Genomic DNA, 20,301 nt, shown 5'->3' on the forward strand with positions numbered 1-20,301 from the left:
AATATTAATGCAAACAGCTTCATTACAGGAAAGAGACTGCACACTTTAGAACCCAAAGCATCTTCTGATATATCTTTTAGATTTAGTTTTGTGTGTTCAGTAGCCAACTTTAATATGCATTGGCTTTCATTTAATTACATGTGGATGGAATTAGCATTATTTTTAAAATAACTTTAGCTGGCTCGACCCCCCTTTAAACTCCTATAGGCCCCCGGGTGGTCCACATTTTGAAACACCATCATTTGAACACCCATGGTCCATGACCCCATGTACCCCACCCAAACCCCACTGATGAACAGTGAGGCAGCATGAAGAGTAAAGTTACAGTGTTGCTGTGTGCTGGTATTTATGCAGACTGCAGCTCACTGTAACCCCCTCCGCGCGGCAGATTATCGGACCAAACCATTGCAGCAGTTCAGGTTTAAGCACCTGTCACATGAGGCTTTACCTTTGCAAATCACCGTCTACCGTAGAGCTAAGTATGTTTACTTTTCCACACTGCAGGCGTACATCGGACCAGCCCCTGCAGACCCTGGCACAGTGCAGCTCTCCGTGAGACGAGCTGCCAAATCTCATCGCCACCCCTACAGAGCAACTGGCAGCATCGCCCACTGCCTGCAATGGCGTTGTAGCGGCTGTAGTGTGTCCAAACCTTTCTGTAGTGGCAAATCCATATCGGACAATTTACGAGCGTGGGAGAGATATGTTTTTGTCGAAAGGTTTTGCAACAACAGCATCCATCTTCCCAACGAGTTTAGCCTCTGGATTACAGTTTGTTTGTATCAAGCGTCAAACGAAGCCGGAGCCATGGATGTAAGTCTGACTCTTTTGTTTTTGTAACATTGAAGCACCACCGCTGTGGTTTGCGGTTAACAGTTAACTTAGTGTTTTTGTAATCACAGAGAAGGGTTAGGCATTAGTATTTTTACCCATGCATACATGCACAGGGGGGGGAAATGTGCATCGATACATGTTTAACTGTCAGAAACCTGAGCTGTCATGTTGTGCGCGGTGTGGATGATGAGCGGCTGGCTGTTTGTCTGATCCCTCTGTCACAATGTTAAAGCCTCGATTCCATCTTTCATCTCTAACTTTATTTATCTCCGTGCGATATACTCCAGCACAGGATGTTACTCAAGTTTAAATGGTTGTTTATTGCACAGGGATTTAACATAGTGTAATCGTTGACCAGCAAGGGTCCAGCAATGTGGATAATGAATATTGAACCGGGACATTAAAGCTTCAGTCACTGCTGCTGCATTCATACCATTCAGCACTGCTGAGATTAATGGATACTCTGTGTCCCGGATGATCTTTTGTGCCACATTTTTATCATCCTCTTTATGGTATGCATTTTCAAACATGATTAAAGATTTAGTAGCTGTAGGTATAGAATATTTAACTACTATACTAGCCCACTACTAATGCAATAATATTGTAATGATGGGTGAACTGCAAATCTCTCAGTTCATGAAATGTTTTATTTTTTGACCAATCAACACACTTATGTTGCATTCAACAGCATTTTCTCGTTGCAGTAAAGGTTTAAACTACCATGCGATGCTTTTGTGTGAGGGATGGCATTTAGCAAGAAGCAGCATAATGTCAGTGATGGTCTAGAGAGCTGTGGGATATATCAGCGTAAAAGGGTCACAGCTTACTATGGAAAACAGAGGGATTGGGAGAGAGAAAGAGAGAAGGAGAAAACAACAATATGTCTTGCAGCATAGCACCAGTTTAAACATGAAGTGCTCAAACACTGAGGTCTACAGTACTTATTGATTTGAGAAGGTAAACAGTGCAGCATTTCTGAAAAGACAACATAATCAGAGGGCTTTTAGAGTCTCGTAGTATTTCATAACTAGTCCACTTCTACTAAGAGCTTTTATAAATCAAACCCAACAGCCCTCTGCCTCCCATGTTTCTAAATAGTGTTATTGATGTAATGTGAAAATTATCTCTTTTAAGCTTTGTAATCATAATTTTGATGAAAACTTTAAGTGTATTTGCCATTACTGTGTGGATGTTTAAAATGTATCTTTTTATCTTTATAACTTCTCTTTTTATCCCTGCAGGTGTGAATGGGCCTAAATACGATAATATCAAGTGGATCTGATTAGGCTGCACAGCGGTAGTTCAAATTAGACTCCTCACTTCCAGATTGTAATGAGGCCACGGCGATGCTGACACCCCCTCTGAATCCAAAGACATCATCATGCTGAAGACGGAGGCCTCGGGGGAAAGGACCTGCCTCCGGAGTGCCTCCCCCCACCGAAATGCCTACCGAGCTGAGTTTCAGGCACTCAAGAAGTCCTTCGATCAGCCTCGGGTAGAAAGAAACTCCAAGCCCAAAGACCAAGAACGGGTGAAACAGCCAAGGGGCCGGCAGTATGGCGGCCATGTCAGTCGCATTAAGGACATGTTCATGCAAATGGCCACAGATGTACCAGCCAAGGCTAGTGATGATTTATCACCTCAAAAGATGGTCAAACCCACCAACTTCATCAACAAGGCCGATGGATCAGTCATAAAACTCCAGCATTCCTTATCAGCTGACAAGGTTGGAGTGTCTGGAGCCAAGTTCTCCGAAACCAGGAAGCTGTTTGAGCAGCAGTCACGGGACCAGTCCCAATCCCCAGTCTTTGCATCCGGGCGTGATAAACGAGGTTCCCATGAGCATCTGGATGACTGGCGAGGTTCCAGGTCTAATCGAGGCAGCACAGACTCCTTGGACTCACTTTGCTCCAGAACAGAGGTGTCCTCGCCAACTGTCAGTCAACTGAGTGCTGTTTTTGAAAATGCTGACCAACACAACCATGGTTCGCACCACAAAGGAGTCAGCAAACGGGCCCTCTACTCGCCAGACAATTTCAACCGCCATGGAGGTGATGTCAGTGAAGATGATTCAAGACAATCTCCAGTACATGGAAGCTACCGGAGCAGGACAGGGGGAAAGTTTCCTTCATCCCTGTCCGCTGATGACATCCTGAGCCCCAGTCCTGCAACAGGGACTTCAGTGCTGAAACCAGAACCACATGAGGAAAAAGTCCAGGACAAAGCAGACAAGTCTGAGACTACAAACGGAGGCAGACAGCGTCTTTCAGGGGTCACCACCAATGGAAGCCAGGCCAATGGTTCATGCGAAGAAGAGGAGACACCTTTAGAAAAAATAAAATATACTGATGACTTCGGGGAGTCCAACACTTCAAAACCTACAGACAATGCCCTGATTACTGAAAAAGGTTCTGAAGATGCTTCCCCTGAGCCATTGCCAACCCCAAATACAGCTGCTGTGGAAAGCCAGGAGGATGGGGATGGTTCAAGAGAAGAAAAACCCTCTGAATCTCCCAAGGACCAGGTGGAAGACCCCGATGAGGAATACGTTGGGAATGAGCGGGTGATTTTTAACGCAGACGGGGATGCCTGTTACCAGGGCTGGGGGGAAAGCTGCACTGATCCTGAGGATGACCTCTACGGAGACGATGAGGATATTGTCTACGACCCGGGATGTGATCTGACGGAGATTCCCGGTCTACCACATGAAAACAAAGACGACATCCCTCAGAAGAGGAAGATTGGTTTCAGCACTGCCCCCATTATAGTAAGTTGGTACTGAACAAAACTCTTGTGGAAGCCCTAATTGTGTGAATACACTGAACACAATCCAGCATAAAAGCCCTTTTGCAGCTCTTATCAAAAGTAGGTTAAAACAACAAAGAGCTTATATTGTATTCAGAGCTTCATTTTATGGGCTTGTATTTATAGTTACCGTTGAACTACTCATTGTGGTTGGCTTTGTGTTTTCACATAATGTTTATGAGGTTATATGATCATGATAAAATTGTCTGACATCACTAATCTTTATCCTCATAAGTCGTTATGTAGTAGTTTAATTTCCCGTTTCCTTTCTTTTAATACGGTATCTGGTATTGAAGATAAAATGGCAAATTGTTGAAGCTGTTTTGTGATGCAGAGCTTGAGGGTCAAAGCATCGCCTTCTGGGGAAATAGACGTGCTCATGAGTTGAACATCTGTGCATGTGTTAGTCATGCTGGTCCTGCACCCACGGTTTTCACACGTGATACTGTGTTTGTTTTTCTCAAACAGTCCCAACTCTTTTTAAATGAGAAAGCCATTTATCCAGCTATATTCTGTACATTTCACTGGAAGGTTTTAAATGAATCTCTCAAATGTACACAGAATATAGTCCTAGTGTCTGCACGTTTGTGTTGACCATGTAACCTTGCTGTGTCCGTTATGCTCAGTGATAGCAGTAGATTAATCACAAGAGATTACATGCATTTCTACCAAGCATCCCACAGGGATTTAAAATGGTCTGTGAAAGTCATAATTACACCACAATAAGGTTTTACTTGTGAAAAATAAGAAATTGCCCAGTTCCCCTATTATTTGCTTTTCCTGGTCAGTTGTTTTTATTATTAAAATTAGCTTCACTTTAGTTATTGTTGCATCATCTGAAAATCATTGTTTTATACTGTTTTCTGAGCTGATTTGGACACAATGCAGCCAGTGTTTTTAGATTGGGAAAATAGATTTGGAAGATTATGGGAATATTTTTCAGTCTTTATCCCCAAGCATTTAGAATCAATAAGCTTAACATTTCCAGTAGTAAACAACATGCTTTTGTTTGCCCTTTTCCTTTTTATCACATTTTTTGTCAGTGAAATCTATTTTTATCTTTTAAGATTGTTAGCCTGTTGACATACAAGCAATATGTGTGCAAGTGTGTGAGGACATGTACAATTTGAGGGCATAACATTGTACATGTTCATTGATAGAGTGATATTTGTGTAAGAGAGATTTGAGTTAACACAAACAAAATCCTATTAACATGCTGTAATGAACCAGAACAATTAGCCCAGTGATTGTGAGGAGAAAGCATCTCTGCAGTGTGTGTCCTTTTGAATATTTCTTTTCCCTCCCTCTAAGGTCTCACTGCAACTGCATGAAAACACACTCAATTAAAAGTAAACACTTTCACAAGGATATTTGTTCTAGAGCTGGGCTATGTGGAGAAGATCAAAAGCACAATCTTTCTGATCAAATACCCCAATATCAATTTGCAACGATATTATAGGCATAACTTTTGGTGCTTTCAACAAATATTTACAAAAGTATTCAGTAATGTGGGTATATTGGCTAGATGGGAAAAGCAGAACATTTAACAACAGAACCGTTGGGCAAGCTCTGAAAAATGACATAATTGTACTATAAGCAGCCACTAAACCAGCAAAAGACACTTACAATATATATAATAAGACAGTATGGTGTCTTGCATCAAAAATATTGATTACTTATTGTCTATTCCTAATTTCTTTTGAATTATCTTGGTTCATAGCATCAAATATAATATAAATTTATGTTTTTGTTATTATATTTAGCAAATAACAATAATACAAGATCAGTGTTTGATCATTAGAAAAATGGCTTTTCTTATGATCAATTTATATTTTCATCATTCAGTGAAAGTGAGAGAACGAACAGCTTGTTGTCCCATTTAGGTCTACCAGGCGGGGGAAATGCTCCTCTGTTGTTGTCTGTCATTCAACGCTTCTGTTTTGTATGAGAAGGGCAGACGCTTGTTCATCATATGGAATATTCAAGAGATGCCCTGCCCCCCTTTCACAGATGCACACGCACAATTAGACATGGGCCCCTCCCACTGCTCCATCATACGCCCCCCTCCTCTCAGCACATGAGGAACAATCAGGGTTCTGTCTTTTGTTCGTCTATATAGTGAAAGAGACAAAGCTATTTTCTCAGCCCTCGGCCTCACACGAGTCCAGCTTGACCCCCGTGGGAGGAGACAGAGAAAAACTAGAAAAAAACTGCCGTGTTATTATCTAATACCTCATGTTCCCTCCCCTTCAAGGCATATTTCTTGTTGTTGCTCTTTAAGCAAATAAATAATCTCAACATGTCAGCTTTTAGAGCTTCATTAATTTTGGAATTATCATCATGGCGGTACAGCAAGAACATGACACACAACCAACTTTTAGTTACATTTTGTAAACATGCACACTGACTTAGATTTAGAAGACAAATAAAATGTTAATGTGTTGACTTCAAACTAAATTGAGGTTATTAATCTAGTTTTTAGTCATGCTAGCTGCATGTGTCTCTGGATGGCAAAATCATGCTAATGTCTGGCGGTCCACCACATAATATGTCTCAACAACGATTGTTATTGTTTTGGTCTTAAGAGGATGAATCCTACTCACTGTTGATCCTTTGGCATAGCGACACCATGAAGCTGATGTTTATTTTTGGCTTTAAGTTATACTTTGTATAGATTGCTATGACATTTTGTTTAGATATGTATACCAGACCAAAGATGAACTGAACAGCTCAATCTCTAGGCTAGCTTATATTATTGCTAACATGCTAAACTAAGATGGTAAACATGATCATCATTATACATTACAATATTGTCATTGTTAGCATGTTAGCAGTTAGCTCAATGTTCTGCTGTGCCTGCAGTATTTTTATTGACTCACTCCGCAACCTTGGCTGTATACTCTTGTAAATACACATACCAGATATTTCCAAATGTTTTATATTAATGATTACTACCACATCCTTTAACTGAGCTGTAACATCCTAACTGACCCAGTGAGAAGTTCGAGCTTTGAGCTGCCTGAGGCAAAGGCAGCCTGCTCTCCCTAAAGGCATTGACCTACAGAATGGAATCAGATCCCATGTTCATTCAAGCAACCGGTTTTATCCCTGACATCAGAAACTCTTCCTTTGGTTCTTCAGTCTGGGGCACATATATCGATGTATTGGAGTAGATTCAACCTTCTATCCCACTTTTTTCATGCTGTAAAATCATTTTATAAGCAGCTGACTTTAAGAACACAATGTTTGATCTGAAGATATGTCACACATCTGAATTCAGTTCACCTGTGTGGTTGTCTCAAAGTAAAAAAAAATCTCTTCAGATCACAAAATAATCCCAAAAGCTTCTCGCCATCCTACACTTGTTGCAGATTTCTTTGCATGCAGTGTGTTTCCTTTCACTCTTTGTTGAACTGCACTCCACGAGTTTGACAGAAGAAAAAGTCTTCTCCCTCTGCAAGCCGTCTGTTTTGTCTGTCTCTTCTTGTTTTCCTCTCCTCTGTACGTGATTCACATTTAAATCATCTTTCTTGCCTTTAGTGCCTTAAAAGCAACTGCATTTTTATCAGTGAGGACACTGTGATATCTTCATGGAGTTAAGCAGATGTGATGAGCGGAGCACCAGTTCACAGGTCAATGAAGTACCTGTGTTATCAGCCCCTCCACTTAGCATGCTGTTACTGTATCAAAGAGACTGGCGTTTTGTCCATTAGACTCTACTGCTGCAGCGCTGAGGAGCATGGACCTGAGCTCAGATCAAAATGATAGATTTGTGTCGCTTGCCTTTTCTGCGGCAAAGATTTTGAAAAGGTTGTTTCTCTGCGATATGATGTCTATGTCATTTTTGTAGAGTATCTTTTAAGAGTACCTTGAAGGTCAGTTAGATAACTAATTTTCCTCAGATGATGGGCGAGGACCAAAACGGTGGCCCACCTACCACAGTCAGAAGGTAATTGCCACTTTCGTGTTGTGGATATATTGCTGAACAGGCCTGCAGGGTACAGAACAATTGGCATCTTGGCTGAAGCCTTTTTATTAAGTTGTTTATTAAATATCTTATTCGAATGTCAATCATATGAGCACAGAGACATGTTTGTGTCCACAGGACCATTGTCTTATAATCTCCAAATGGCTATATGCTATTTGCAGTTCTAAAAGGCAGCTATTTATTAATATTGTTTCATATTAGAATATTTATTTAAAGTAGAATAGAAATATTATTTCACATTTATTCGCAGTGATTACTTTACTCTGCCCCAGTCTGGCACTGTCTTCTGTCCTCCTCATGCTTGCAGATTAGATCCTGCTACTATTACTTTGTTAGACAACCTTCACACAATTAATTGTATACTTTTTGTTAAAATTTGCTGCCGTACATCAAACCAATTCAGAGTGTCATCTTGTACTTTGCTGGAGCATGAAAGAACATAAAGACAAAGTCGCTAATGGCTAAAAACTGAGAGAATGCCAACTAGCTCAGTCCCGGTTTTGAATATTTCGAAGCTCATTTCACTGCCCCTAGTACAGCACATCACCACAAAGACCCTGTCCTCTGACATACATACATCCACAGTAAACATCTGTGTGATTTGAACATCATCTATCTGGAGCATCCCCTAATAGGCCTACAGTCTTGTGCTTCACAAGCTCAAATGAGATGGCTCCAGGCCAGGTACTTTGTGACCGTGTTTTTGATGGAAAGGATTACTCTACTTAAGAGCAGTCTGTCTCTCTGGATGATGGTGTATGTGTAACAGCATTGCTTAAATGTTGGAACTAATACTGACATGGATTTTGGCAATGTCATTTGTAAATAGTATTTAAGGCCTGCAGCAGCATCACTCAAGCTAAGCCGCCTCAAATATAGTCTCTAGTGTTGTAGTGATTTTCAGCTAAAAACAAAAATCTTTTCAATGACTGGGTTTACAAAAACACACCTCATAATGCTGATTAACTGCAACAAAATGGTATTTTATCACCATATTATTTGCAATACAGAGCTTTTTCAATCTGAACAACTCTTAATTACTACATTCTCTAGCACTCAATTTGTTTCTCTTCTGCCCTGAATTCTGTTGTTTTCCCTCTATGAGCTGAATGAAGCTGGCTGTCAGCTTCCTAATTATGCAACCTGGAGCTGGGCATAATGGGAGAGAGCAGGCTTTTCTTGGGAGAGAGTCCTGACACTTTGCTGCACAAGCGATATAAAAGCTGACATTTTGGTTAGAACAGCATAAACAGCAGCTGAGCTCGGTCCGAACGACAGTCGGTTATTTTGGTTAAGCTTCTTTTGGGGAGGCTAAATCTAAAGTCTTGACTTACAACTAGACCCTTTAAAAATCATGTTGTGGTGGAGACACTTGACTTAGGGCTTTGTATGTTATTATGCTGATATTTAGGCTAAAAGGGAGCATACACAATTCAACATTTCACTTAGGCATCATCTATTTAAATTAACCCCAAACTGTCAGGAAATGCTCTGTTTTTGTTTAATAGTCCAACTATGGATGGAAACGCACATCAGCATGACTCCGAAGATGTTTCTTCTCTGACAGGTACAACTACTCCAAACTCCTGTGCTGGGTGTGTGTGCGTATCACTGCGTATTCAGCCTAGCCACTCCATTATTAATGCTGTGGTGTTTTTGTTTTCTTGTTTCGGTGCCACCTGATCCTCCCTGGGGGATGCATTTGTAATGATGCAGGAAAGGCGAGAAGGGCCTTGTGGTTTATGAGGCGGGTCAGTTTCCACACAGTGGACACTGGACTGTGTCCGACTTCCACCTACCAAATCTGGACCCTGGCAAATGGTGTCATCAGCATTTTTTCTCTGCAGTAAAAAACTCACAATGTTCTCAGTGTTTGCTAATCTGGTGCTGACTGAGAATGACTCAGACGGCTGCACTTTTGCCATGTCAGGCTTGTAGTGAGTCAGGAACATCATTAAGGTGACTGTCTAAATGTGAACGTATTCAGATGCTGAAATACCAACTGATTTCTGTGTCGAAATAACAGCAACTGTAAATACTTTCTCACATTAATTGAGATTGTGCCACAAGCAAATTATTCCCAATCACACAAAGCGGTTATTATTCCTTGCAGAAATATGAATACTGACTGTGAGGCTAAACTTTGCCAAGTCATTGTTGAAGCATAATGAAGCACTTAGCAAAACAAGTGGGCATTAGAGCATTAATACAGTAACAAGCAACATGTTGTTGTTGTTGTGTTTCCTCTGATCCCAGCCTCCCACTCACTGTATATGACCAAGACATACAATAAAGTAGGACATTGTCTACAGCCATTCACTTGTAGTTGTTTACTATGCTCTTCCCCCTGTTTAAAACCGGCCCCTCGCTCTCCCTCCCTCCCTCTCTGTGTCTTTCTGTAGTTAGCCACTGGCTTGATTTGTTGGAAGGAGTCATGGCACCCTGTGGTATTGTGCCATAAAGACCGAACTGAACTGCATTTGTTGAGGGGGCAAAACAATCCGGCCATTTGAACAGCTGCTGAAAAAATATTATAATTATATTTTGTACAAGTGCTTCTTATACAAATGTGCCCACTTGTATAACTGTGTGTGTCTACTCTGTATGCAGAAGATACTGCAGTTAAAAAAAGAACTGCTGACTAGTTAGATTTCGGCACACAATCCCGACATGTCAAAAGTCACTGTCACTTCCTCAGATGAGGGCTGACGCACATGAAGATGACAGAAAGGTTGGCCTTGAATTGACTGTGAAATCTGTACGTTCTCACTTGTTTTTATAAAAACGGATTACTGTCTTTCTCACCTCTTCCCATCTCCCCCGCTTTACACCTGTCAATCTCAGTCTCCTCTCGCAAGACATTAATTCATTTCCAGCATCAGCAACTGTCTCGTCCCCTCAGCACCCCGACTCTTTCTCCAGCTCCTGTCAGCTCTCCGGCGCGGGGTTGTGTGAGTTTGTGGGTGGTCCACAGGTAGAAAGTAATGGAATGCAAATGTGCTGATCTGTCGCAGCGGAGCAGACTGTGTGTGTCTATGTGTGTGCAATGTGAGTGTACCAGGCTGTAGTTAATCCGCTGCAGGGTTTTCTGGGCTTGTGCCACAGCAGTAGGAACATTTCTCCTGGGCTCTCCTTTCATTGCTCTGGGCAGCGTCCCCTGTCTGGAGGGCGCAGGGCAGGCGACGGCACCGACACACCGAAGGCCCGGTTTAATACCATCAGAGGCGGTTGGCCGGGCTTGGGCGCCATGGTGTGACATCTTAGACAGGGACTCAAACAACCCTGGTGCGAATTACCCAGAGCCTCACCCTCTCCCTCCATTTCTTTTTTTTTCTTTTGTTGCCTGTTTCACTCTCTGATAGCCTCACTGTCTGCTGCTGCTCTAACCCATGAATCATCTGAGTCACTGTGTTTCTCTCTCTGTGGACTCCCATCCTCTGATAACTCGATTCTTCCTGTTCATTTAGTACTCCTCCATTTTCTCCTCGTGTCCCCTCATTTGTTCTCCTTTTTTGTCTCCATCTCCCTTTCTAATTTGACTGCCCCTTCCTCTTCTCCCAATTCTATATGTCATCTCTTTTTTACCCTTACCCCTATACTCTATTCATCCCTCTTCCTCTCTACATCCATGCATGCTTTTTTGCAGACATGTACCTGCAATGAAACGTAAACTGGCTGCACACCAAGCCTGCCTGCACACTCATATTGTTATCGCTCAAATACCTGATGTGCCTTTTAGAGAGCGAGAAGCACTTGTGCAGAGTAAGAGGGCTTAGCTTTATTGAAATGCTGAATCACAGCAGTTGCAGCAGTGTCCGTGTATGACTCCAAAACTGGGTTTCAGAAAAAACCTGCTTGTGCCAATCTGTTAACGCCAGAGCAGAACTCCTGTCTCCACTTAAGTTCCAGCATCTTTATTATAGGGTGTTTGTTTACTGACAAGAAAATATGTGTGTTTGGTGTCAAGGGCATGGATCAGTTTGGTGTAAGCATTAAAGAAAAAGGAGAGATAGAAGGTGATAAAGTGAGAGATGACAACCAGAGAGATGACTTTTTATTATCAGGCTTTACAGTATGAGCTTGTGGGTGATGAGAGGTGATTCTGCGCTGTAAGGTGATTGAATTTACACGCTGCCATCTTAAAAGGATGTTACATTGAGACGTTTTACATCAAGCATAACACTTAGCACAATTTACTCAGTCAGAACCAGTCCTTAAATCTTTTTAATACCCTTTTTTATGATTTTAAATTAAATATATATACTAGCAATCTGAAACAAGGTTCTTGGGAATGCTAAAATGTTGACTTTGCATTGACCCTAGCCTTTTTGATCCAGGAGAGAACATTAAGCTTGAAAGGAAGTGCAGGCAGTGTAGAGGAATATATTTACATGTAAATGGTTGTGTTTTGTTTAATCCTTTAAAACAGTTTTTTAATCCAATATCAGGGGGGCATGCACCACCCATTCCATATTCAGTGGATGTGTGCTCTTCAGTATAATTTTTTGTTTTAGGTAAGCTTAATGACCTGCGACAGCACACATGAACTGTAATTCAAAGCGGTAATTTGCAGGTGTATTTCACCCTAACATGATGAGGACATAGATTTCACACGGATATTAATGCAAATAAGGGGGAAGTGCTTTGTTCCCATGGATCTGATAATGGGTCATGTGGGTAAACATATTGATATGTATCATATTAGCTATGGGGCTGTCAGGATTGAACTTGTCCCGTGAGGCTGCCCCTACAGACAGTATCAGTGTCACTCTCAAGATTTGCACTATTTGTTTACCTCAAATAGATCATACAAAAGCCCCAACCTTTTAGAGCAACCTGGGCTTAAAAAGACTGCTGTGCTACCAACCTGTGGTTTTCAGATTTGAATGGTAATCCATCTGGTAGGTGTTGAAATATTTCAGTCTCGACCAAAGTGACCGACCAACCTACACCTATCTTTCCATCCATAGAGCCAGCATGTCTTTTCAGGAGTTTAAATGTAAATGTGTTTGTATAGCTATCATACACACGTGGTGCTGCAGTTCCACAGATGTAAGACTTCTGGATGCCAGCTGCATGCTCGAGCTCCTCTCTCATTGTTCACCTCCCAATAGTAAAGCATATGGCAGGGAGAATTATCCCACCACACTGCCAAGGTTAAACACACAGAACGCTACCATCTCACAGTCTCTCTTTCTGTCTTTCCCCTTATCTCTCTTCTCTTACTTTAGGTCAAAAGTGTTTTTTTTGGCAGGACAGATTCCAATTATTTTTAGAGATAATATATCAAAGAAGGTGAATTTAAAATCCTAGTCAAACCTAAAGAAGACTTCAAATGAATCAGTTATCAGTCTGCACTCGTTGCCCTTCACATTTCAGCAAGCTCTTCAACTTCTTTATCCCTTTTTTAAAGCCAGGATCATTTTTGAGCCGCTCTCTCTTTGGGTGCTTTAAAATGTCCCAAATTGCCCGAACATGACCTTTCCTCACGGAAAAACCTGGTGGTGTTCAGGAGATATAGTCGTAATTTCACTTAAAGCCAGAACGTTTCTTTATCTAAGGGGTGCATGCTTTCTCTTCGATGGTGCAGTCTGTCTCTCTGATTCTCTTTCACTCTCTTTCTGCCTAGCTATTCTTATTTCCCCTGTGCACGCTCTTTTATTCATCCTGTCACTGCCTCTCTCAGACATCAATGCTCTCTTGTCCATCCTTTGCCTCCTCAGTTCATCCGTCTCTCAGATTTTTGGGAATTTCCTCTACTGCCTTTTTCCATCTCCATCACTGCAGCTCGTTTGTGAATGTCTTCTCTCAAATATCCACCTTCATCTGTCCTCATCTCTCTCCATGACCTTTATTGCTCCTTCCTTCCTTCCTTCCCTCCCTCCCTCCCTGAAGTGACTGGCCAGATGCTAATGTGTTGTAGAGAGCACACAGTGGCTGAGAGAGGGTATTTAGTGCCAACAGTAGCAGGACGTCCCGGACAGTGCAAGTACTGGTGTTAGCATTGTTAGCATCATCAAGTGTGTGTGTGTGTGTGTGTGTGTGTGTGTGTGTGTGTGTGTGTGTGTGTGTGTGTGTGTGTGTGTGTGTGTGTGTGTGTGTGTGGAAAGAACGGTGCTTGGGTTTGTATGTCTTTTACTGTAATATTTTCTTTGACATGGTTTTATTGCTATGCTTGATATTTTGTTGATGTGGTCTGAATGAATGTGTGACTGTGTGTGCATGCGAGCGTTAGTTACGCAGGGCTGTTGATCACACTCAATGATTGATGACAGGGAGGTCATGGATAGAGCTCACGCAGGCGCTCACGCAGGCTCACACAGAGGACAGAATGAAAAGGAGCCGTGGCAGCATCACGCTACATTAACGGGCCACAGCTTTGTGGACAAAGTGTGTCTTAAACAGAGTGACATTTATTTATCCACCCTCATTTCTTGTGTCTTTATCATGTGGTAAGATATTAGTCAAACCCCATGCAACTTCCTTTCAGCGTAGAACATTTGCCTTTTTAAAAGCATAAATAACTCTGACAATATTCATGCATTTTTTTGAACTTTTGTTCTCATCATTGGTAGATTTCACCGTTCCAAACACACTAAAATGTTAATGACAGAAGCCAGCATTGCGTATTGACTAACATAAATCCGGCTTTAAGCTTTAATCAATAGATGTGATGTGACATGATGCCTTATTGATCTATTTGGGGAGAGATTTCCTCTTCACCCAATTCAAAGAGGTCGGAGCACTGAGATAGGCAGTGAGGGACTTGCTGAGTGACACTACTGCAGGGTGGGTGTGGCGAAACCCTGTGGGCGTCATCGAGCTAAATGTCCGATATACTCACCCCCAAAATCTTGCTTGTATGAGACATCATCATAAATGTCACAAGTCTCTTAGGTTGTATGAATAGCTGCTGGAATGTGCAGGTGTGTGTCTGCCTGAGAAACAGGAAGCCGGGATGACGATTATATCCAAGCGTGCCCAAAGAACATTATTCACTTTGCATATTCTTGCACCCCTTTATTCTGCTCCAGCGTTCGGCCAAACTCCGCACTACAGACGTGACAACAGCATGCACGTTCATGTCTGCTAGTGCTGCGTGGCTCTCTCACCTCCTCCCCCTCCTTTTGGGTGCGGAGAGCATGGGAGCGCATGGCCGGATGAGAAGTGAAGAGATGGCTGAATCTTGTTGTGAAGAAGAGGCTCCTACTAGTGCTCCACATTATGTTTCTCTACTCTACAGTTTCCTGTTGGTTAATGGGTTTATTTGTGGTTATGGGATTGTTATTATAAGGGCCGTTATTTAGCAGTGTTAAACGTGTAAAGTGAGCAGCATCACTCACTGATATCATCAAAGAGAAACTTAAACTTGATTTAACATCCAGAATCACACCGCTCTGCGAGCAAGTGGGCTATTATTATCTTGATTTCAACCAACAGCTCTATTTGATTCTGATTTGAACTCCTTGCGCTCCTTTTTCTAGGTTTTCAACACCTACTCCAACGAGGATTATGACCGTCGTAACGAGGAGGTGGATCCTGTGGCCTCCTCCGCAGAGTACGAGCTGGAGAAGAGGGTGGAGAAACTGGAGCTCTTCCCTGTGGAGCTGGAGAAAGGTGGGAAAGGAAATCTTAAGAACATCGTAATGCGGAGGTGGATCCTGTCAGTTACCCAATATACCCAGTAGACCAAATCACCCACATATATGGGATGTCATTTTTATTCTAAGGTGTGATTTATTTTATTTTTTTCGTCTTTCTGCTCTAGTTGTTTTTTCTTATCAGTATTTTGTATCTCCTTTTTCTCCCATTATGACTTTACATTTTGAATAATAACCATTTCAGTCAGACAACTCACGTGTTTCTTAGCATGTTTATTAGAAGCAGCATATAGTTTGAGTTTGGCGTCTAGGCTCGGGCCTCATCACTCCACAGATTTACAAAGAACATTGAGTGATGATTAGATAACTATCCCCCGAGCCTACAGGTGGAAGCTGGGGTGAAGCTTGAAACACAGCAGCAGGAACATGAACATAGCAATATCAAGTGAACAGTGGCAGCAGCAGCATAGTGAGGCAGAGGCAGGAAGACCTGGCAGCTTAAATAGAGCGGCATGTTTAGGAGAATGTGTTTGGTTGGTTGTAAGAGGGACGAGGTGCGTCACGTGGTAATGTATGGTTGGTGCTCGAGTTGACTGCCTGAACTAGCTCGCAGGCTGTAATCTCCCATTCTGAAACCCCTACGTTTAACATATCTTCAATTTTTTTTTACTTTTACCAGAATCAGCCGTCAATTTAACTCAGTGTAAATGTGACCATTGACTTTAGTCAAATAAATTAGAATACATACAGATTATAATTAAAGTAGTGCTTCATGATAATGTCAAAAATGTTCAATTGATGTCATTTGGAGACTGTTTTCATGTTTTTTTATATATATATATAATTTAATGTTGCTTCTTTTCTGTTTTGGACCCTCTTGTATCCAGCGGCTGCACGTTTCTTATCTTTAAACACAATAACTGTTTTTATTTATTTATTTATTGTTGACTTTGTGTTGGAAGATGTTTGACCAAAGGAGTACATTACAGTCACTTTCTGATATTAGAAAACTGATATTTTTGGCCTTTTTTTGCACCCGTTGCATTGTTGACCATTAAAGCACCACACAGTCATGATGAAGAATGTAAAGAGTAAGAAATTCTACTTGTAATGTAAGAAACCCACTGACTAACTAAAGACTGCCCTGACCAAACAGATGGATCAAATCATTGAATTCATGACCTGGAATTAGTTTTCTTCTGCATCGGCTTTCAAATATCCAAAGTATGTTTTATTCATGCTCTGTGTGTGGTTGTGAAATGTGGTCCTGAAGTATTACAAGTTTATTTATTATACAAATAAAAAAATACTAATACATCCTTGTGCGTCTTCTCAAATAATCTCTTCATAGTCCATTTGTTTTTGGTCAGAATTATTGACATTTTCCTGAATGCTATCTCGACAATATCAAAAACACGCAACTGGACACTTTTGTTTTTTGGTGTTAAATATGTACATTAATTGAAGTGCTGAATTTAAAGGAGACCTATCATGCTATATTTGAATAATATATTGTAGGGCCATACCTATATAAGGTATATGTATACGTTTTTTTTTTCAAAATACCAAACAGATCATCCATTTCAGCCATGCCTCATTTTGCTCTATTTTGCTCCTCCACCCTGTCTTTGCATGCGCTGAAGCTGACCACGCCCCCCTGCAAAGGAGGGGGCCGAGTTACAAGCGTCATGTTACCATGCTGTTACCATGGCGTTACCATGCTGTTACCATGTTGTTACCATGCTACTGCAACCTCTCATCCCCCTGATTGGTGGAGAGTTGCCCATATAGGCGGAGCTCCTCGTCACTGACGTCATACTATTTTCAAATCTGTATCAGTCTGTATCAGATCCGTTGCAGCCCCGTTTTTAGAGATTTGGGTATGGAGGAAAAGAGTGTTGTGTTTTCTGACACTTGGTGAGTTCCCTGACACACCGGGGACACATATTCATGTTTGAAAGACGTACAAAAGTGCATTTTGCATGATAGGTCACCTATAACAGGTAACATTTTTGAGGAACATGTACTTTGAGTTTTTCCAGGAAAATATGGCACCTTTTACCTCAGCTTTTTTACTATTATTCTTAAACAAAACCCATAATAATCTTTTAAAATACCATATATTTTTCGGAGATATTTTATTAGTACTTTTACCCTCCATAAAGTACATTTTGATGATATGTACTTTAAAAAAAATGTTTTGAATGCATGGATTTCGCTTGAAGTATGTATATATTGTAGTATGAGAGTGTAGGTGATATTAAAACACACAAGTGAGATAAACAAAAGTAGCGTTTATTTAAATCAAACTGCTTCAGTAGTCACAAAGTACAGCCAGCTTATAAACAATGTTGCTACTCAGATATAAAGGTTTTTTAATGTTTTTATTAAATAAGCAATCTTTGGGTTTTCCAAAGGAATGCTGAACCGGTGTGGTCCAGTATGTGCAGCGAAATCACAGATTGGGTACAGAATGATCCTGAGACGCCTCTAAAATCTACTGTATGCATAGATGTAAACATGATTGTATTTTTTATGAAAAAAAGAACTGTTTCAAAAACAGTGATTTGGCCTTAAAACAATCCCGAGAGGCGTTTTACATTGTAAACTAAAAAGTAAAACAGATTTGTGAAGCTGAAGTTTTTCATTTCAGACATCCTTAGCTAATAGTAAAACTGTTCTAACCTGATAATTAAACACACCTCGTAAAACCTGAAACTACTTTAAAGATCCGATTGACTGCAGAAACAAGCAACTGTTTTGAAATGAGCCTCTAATCCAATCACTGATTAAAGTCAGGAGATTAAACATCATGATCCACCTAGACTCTTTGGAGACTTTTTGACACTTTTTAAAAGTTTCCTTCATACTCGGACTCACTTCTGGTAAGGATTTGTGATCCTCTCAAACTCTCAATAAATACTGTCGAGCACTTCCATTTTTTTCTTTCCTTACTCACTTTCCTGAATAGTAACTCTTAGAAAATGGAGACTGTCTCTTTTCAATAAGGCAGCTCCAGGAGGCACAGAGAAATGACAGAAGGCACAGGATATAAACGTCCTCTGGGAGCAGAAACAGGGGATAAAGCAGCGTCCTCCTGTCTGCTCTCTATAATAACTTTCAGAGGGTGTTTTCTAATAACGTATTCCTATAAAGACACTGATCCCTCAGGTGAGCTCGGAGTGTTTGGTCTGAGGCAGCAGCAGAGCCACCAGCCCTCCGGTCAGCAGCAGGGCGGACACCAGCAGGATGGGCACGGAACAGTTTGAGTCCACCAGCATTCCAAAGGCTATGTTCCCCATGATGGCAGCGACTCGGCCCACTCCTGTGAAGAAACCCAGAGCGGAGGACCTGAAGGGAGAAGAGAAACACAAAACATGTGAGCAGCTGATTGTTAGAGTAGAACAACTATAAATATGTGCAACAATGCTATTTCTCCATTTATTTTCTTTATGCTCAGATTTGTCATTAAGTCTTCAAAAAGAAATCTAAACCAATGCTTAAGTTGCTTTTCTGGGCTATGCTGAATTAAAGTTAAAAACTACAAACTGTACTGTTACATTTCATTCTTATTGGTAGATGGACATTTTGTGATCTTGTAAATCCCCATCAGGGTTGATAAATATGCATTTATCCCACCCTTAGCACTAGAACCGCTAACGGGTCAGTTTTACCCGCAGCTGTTTTTTGATTGTATGTAACTTTTTTTCAATAAAATATTCAAGTCTCCCAGTCTGTGACTTTTCCTGAAAGTGTGTTATGTAGCACCCATTGTTGTTAAAAATGGTCAATATGAAGTCTGATTGAAAAAAACGCCCAAAAAAACGCCATTTATACCTATATCAGCCAGCGGGTCATATTTACCTGATAGAAAATGCAGCGTAAACATGACGTGTTGCTATAGCAACGCCTTTTGTCTACTGCAGTCCCTTATAGATAGAGAGATAGATTGAGAGAGATTTGTACCTAAACAAAACACAAGTCTAACACCAAGCGTTTAAATCAGCACTGGTAGCGATATGTTATACTTCATGCTATCTGCACAAACTATATCATATGAAAAGCTGAGAGTCCACATATTCTATTGGTATAAGTTTCATCCCTGTGCGATCACAACTCACTGTTCTGTATGATAAATAAAAGAACAGTGTACCTTGAAAATCAATAGCGAGTAAATTTGACCTGTTGGCGGTTTTAGGTATACAGCGACCTCTGGCGGTTATAGTGTTAAAAGTGCAACAAATAAGTGTAATAAGCCAGATGAACTGAAAAACGTGTGTGTTCAAAGGCTGTAAAGAAAGTTACCTCATCTGTGTCGGGTAGAGCTCAGTTCCCAGCACATCCAGAGAGTTCCAGGCGATCACCGACACCCCGCTGAAGATGCAGGAGAGAAGAAGAGTCTGGGCTTTGGTCTGCACCACGTAGATGAAGAAGACACTGACGCTGGACACCATCAGGCTGACGGCTGCACACACAACCAGGAGGTGAGGAGATTCAGGGATCATTATTCAAAGTTTTCAACTGGATATGCTGAAGGACAATTCTTAGGTGCATAAATGTTGGTACAATATTGATAAAAAGCTTTAAAGACTCACACAGTAGAGCCTTTCCTCCCGTGGTGTCCATGATGAGGATGGTGAAGATGTTTCCCGGTAAGTTTGAAGCAGCGACGATGAAGCCCTCTATGTACACTGAGGAAGAGATACAGGATACATCCTTTCATCAATTTCTATAGCAGACTATTCTGAGGTATTCAGGGGACTGGAGGCTTTCCCAGCATGCAGTGGGGTAGGACACAATCTGTACTGCTTTATCTAAAAAGGTGTGTCATTTTCCCAGAAGCCCACCTGCTGTTTTGACCGGGTAGCAGCTCTGGTTGTGGAGCAGAGACGGAAGAGAGGCATTGGCACAGGGCGAGCCGCCGTCCTCTACCCTCTTAAACAACTCTGGGAACCACATCCACAGCCCGTAGTAACTACACACACACACACACACACACACACACACACACACACACACACACACACACACACACACACACACACACACACACACACACACACACACACACAC

General features: G+C 41.4%; 2 protein-coding genes across 2 annotated transcripts; one reads left to right on the forward strand and one right to left on the reverse strand.

The window, feature by feature from the left end:
- Nucleotides 1–422: 422 nt before the first annotated feature.
- Nucleotides 423–15,315, forward strand: LOC104948451 (neurabin-1-like). Its single transcript, XM_010774657.1, has 3 exons — nucleotides 423–813; nucleotides 2,076–3,601; nucleotides 15,112–15,315. The coding sequence occupies exons 2-3, from the start codon at nucleotides 2,216–2,218 to the stop codon at nucleotides 15,313–15,315; spliced, it is 1,590 nt and encodes a 529-aa protein (XP_010772959.1). The 5' UTR covers nucleotides 423–813; nucleotides 2,076–2,215.
- A 2,187-nt stretch (nucleotides 15,316–17,502) lies between these two features.
- Nucleotides 17,503–20,262, reverse strand: LOC104948449 (synaptic vesicle glycoprotein 2C-like; the record flags this gene model as incomplete). Its single annotated transcript, XM_010774655.1, has 4 exons — nucleotides 17,503–18,579; nucleotides 19,534–19,693; nucleotides 19,824–19,919; nucleotides 20,076–20,262. Coding segments are annotated over 4 exons (627 nt in total), but the record flags the coding sequence as incomplete, so codon positions are not given.
- Between the last annotated feature and the right edge of the window lie 39 nt (nucleotides 20,263–20,301).

Source organism: Notothenia coriiceps, unplaced genomic scaffold (assembly GCF_000735185.1).
Source record: "Notothenia coriiceps isolate Sejong01 unplaced genomic scaffold, NC01 NC01_scaffold00014294, whole genome shotgun sequence".
NCBI lineage: Eukaryota > Metazoa > Chordata > Actinopteri > Perciformes > Nototheniidae > Notothenia > Notothenia coriiceps.

What these genes read in the sequence shown, in the direction of transcription:
- LOC104948451 (XM_010774657.1), top strand. Translation starts at nt 2,216, where the DNA reads ATGCTGAAGACGGAGGCCTCGGGGGAAAGGACCTGCCTCCGGAGTGCC. An exon ending in TCAGCACTGCCCCCATTATA is followed by an intron (nt 3,602 to 15,111) that starts GTAAGTTGGTAC and finishes TCCTTTTTCTAG; the next exon opens with GTTTTCAACACCTACTCCAA.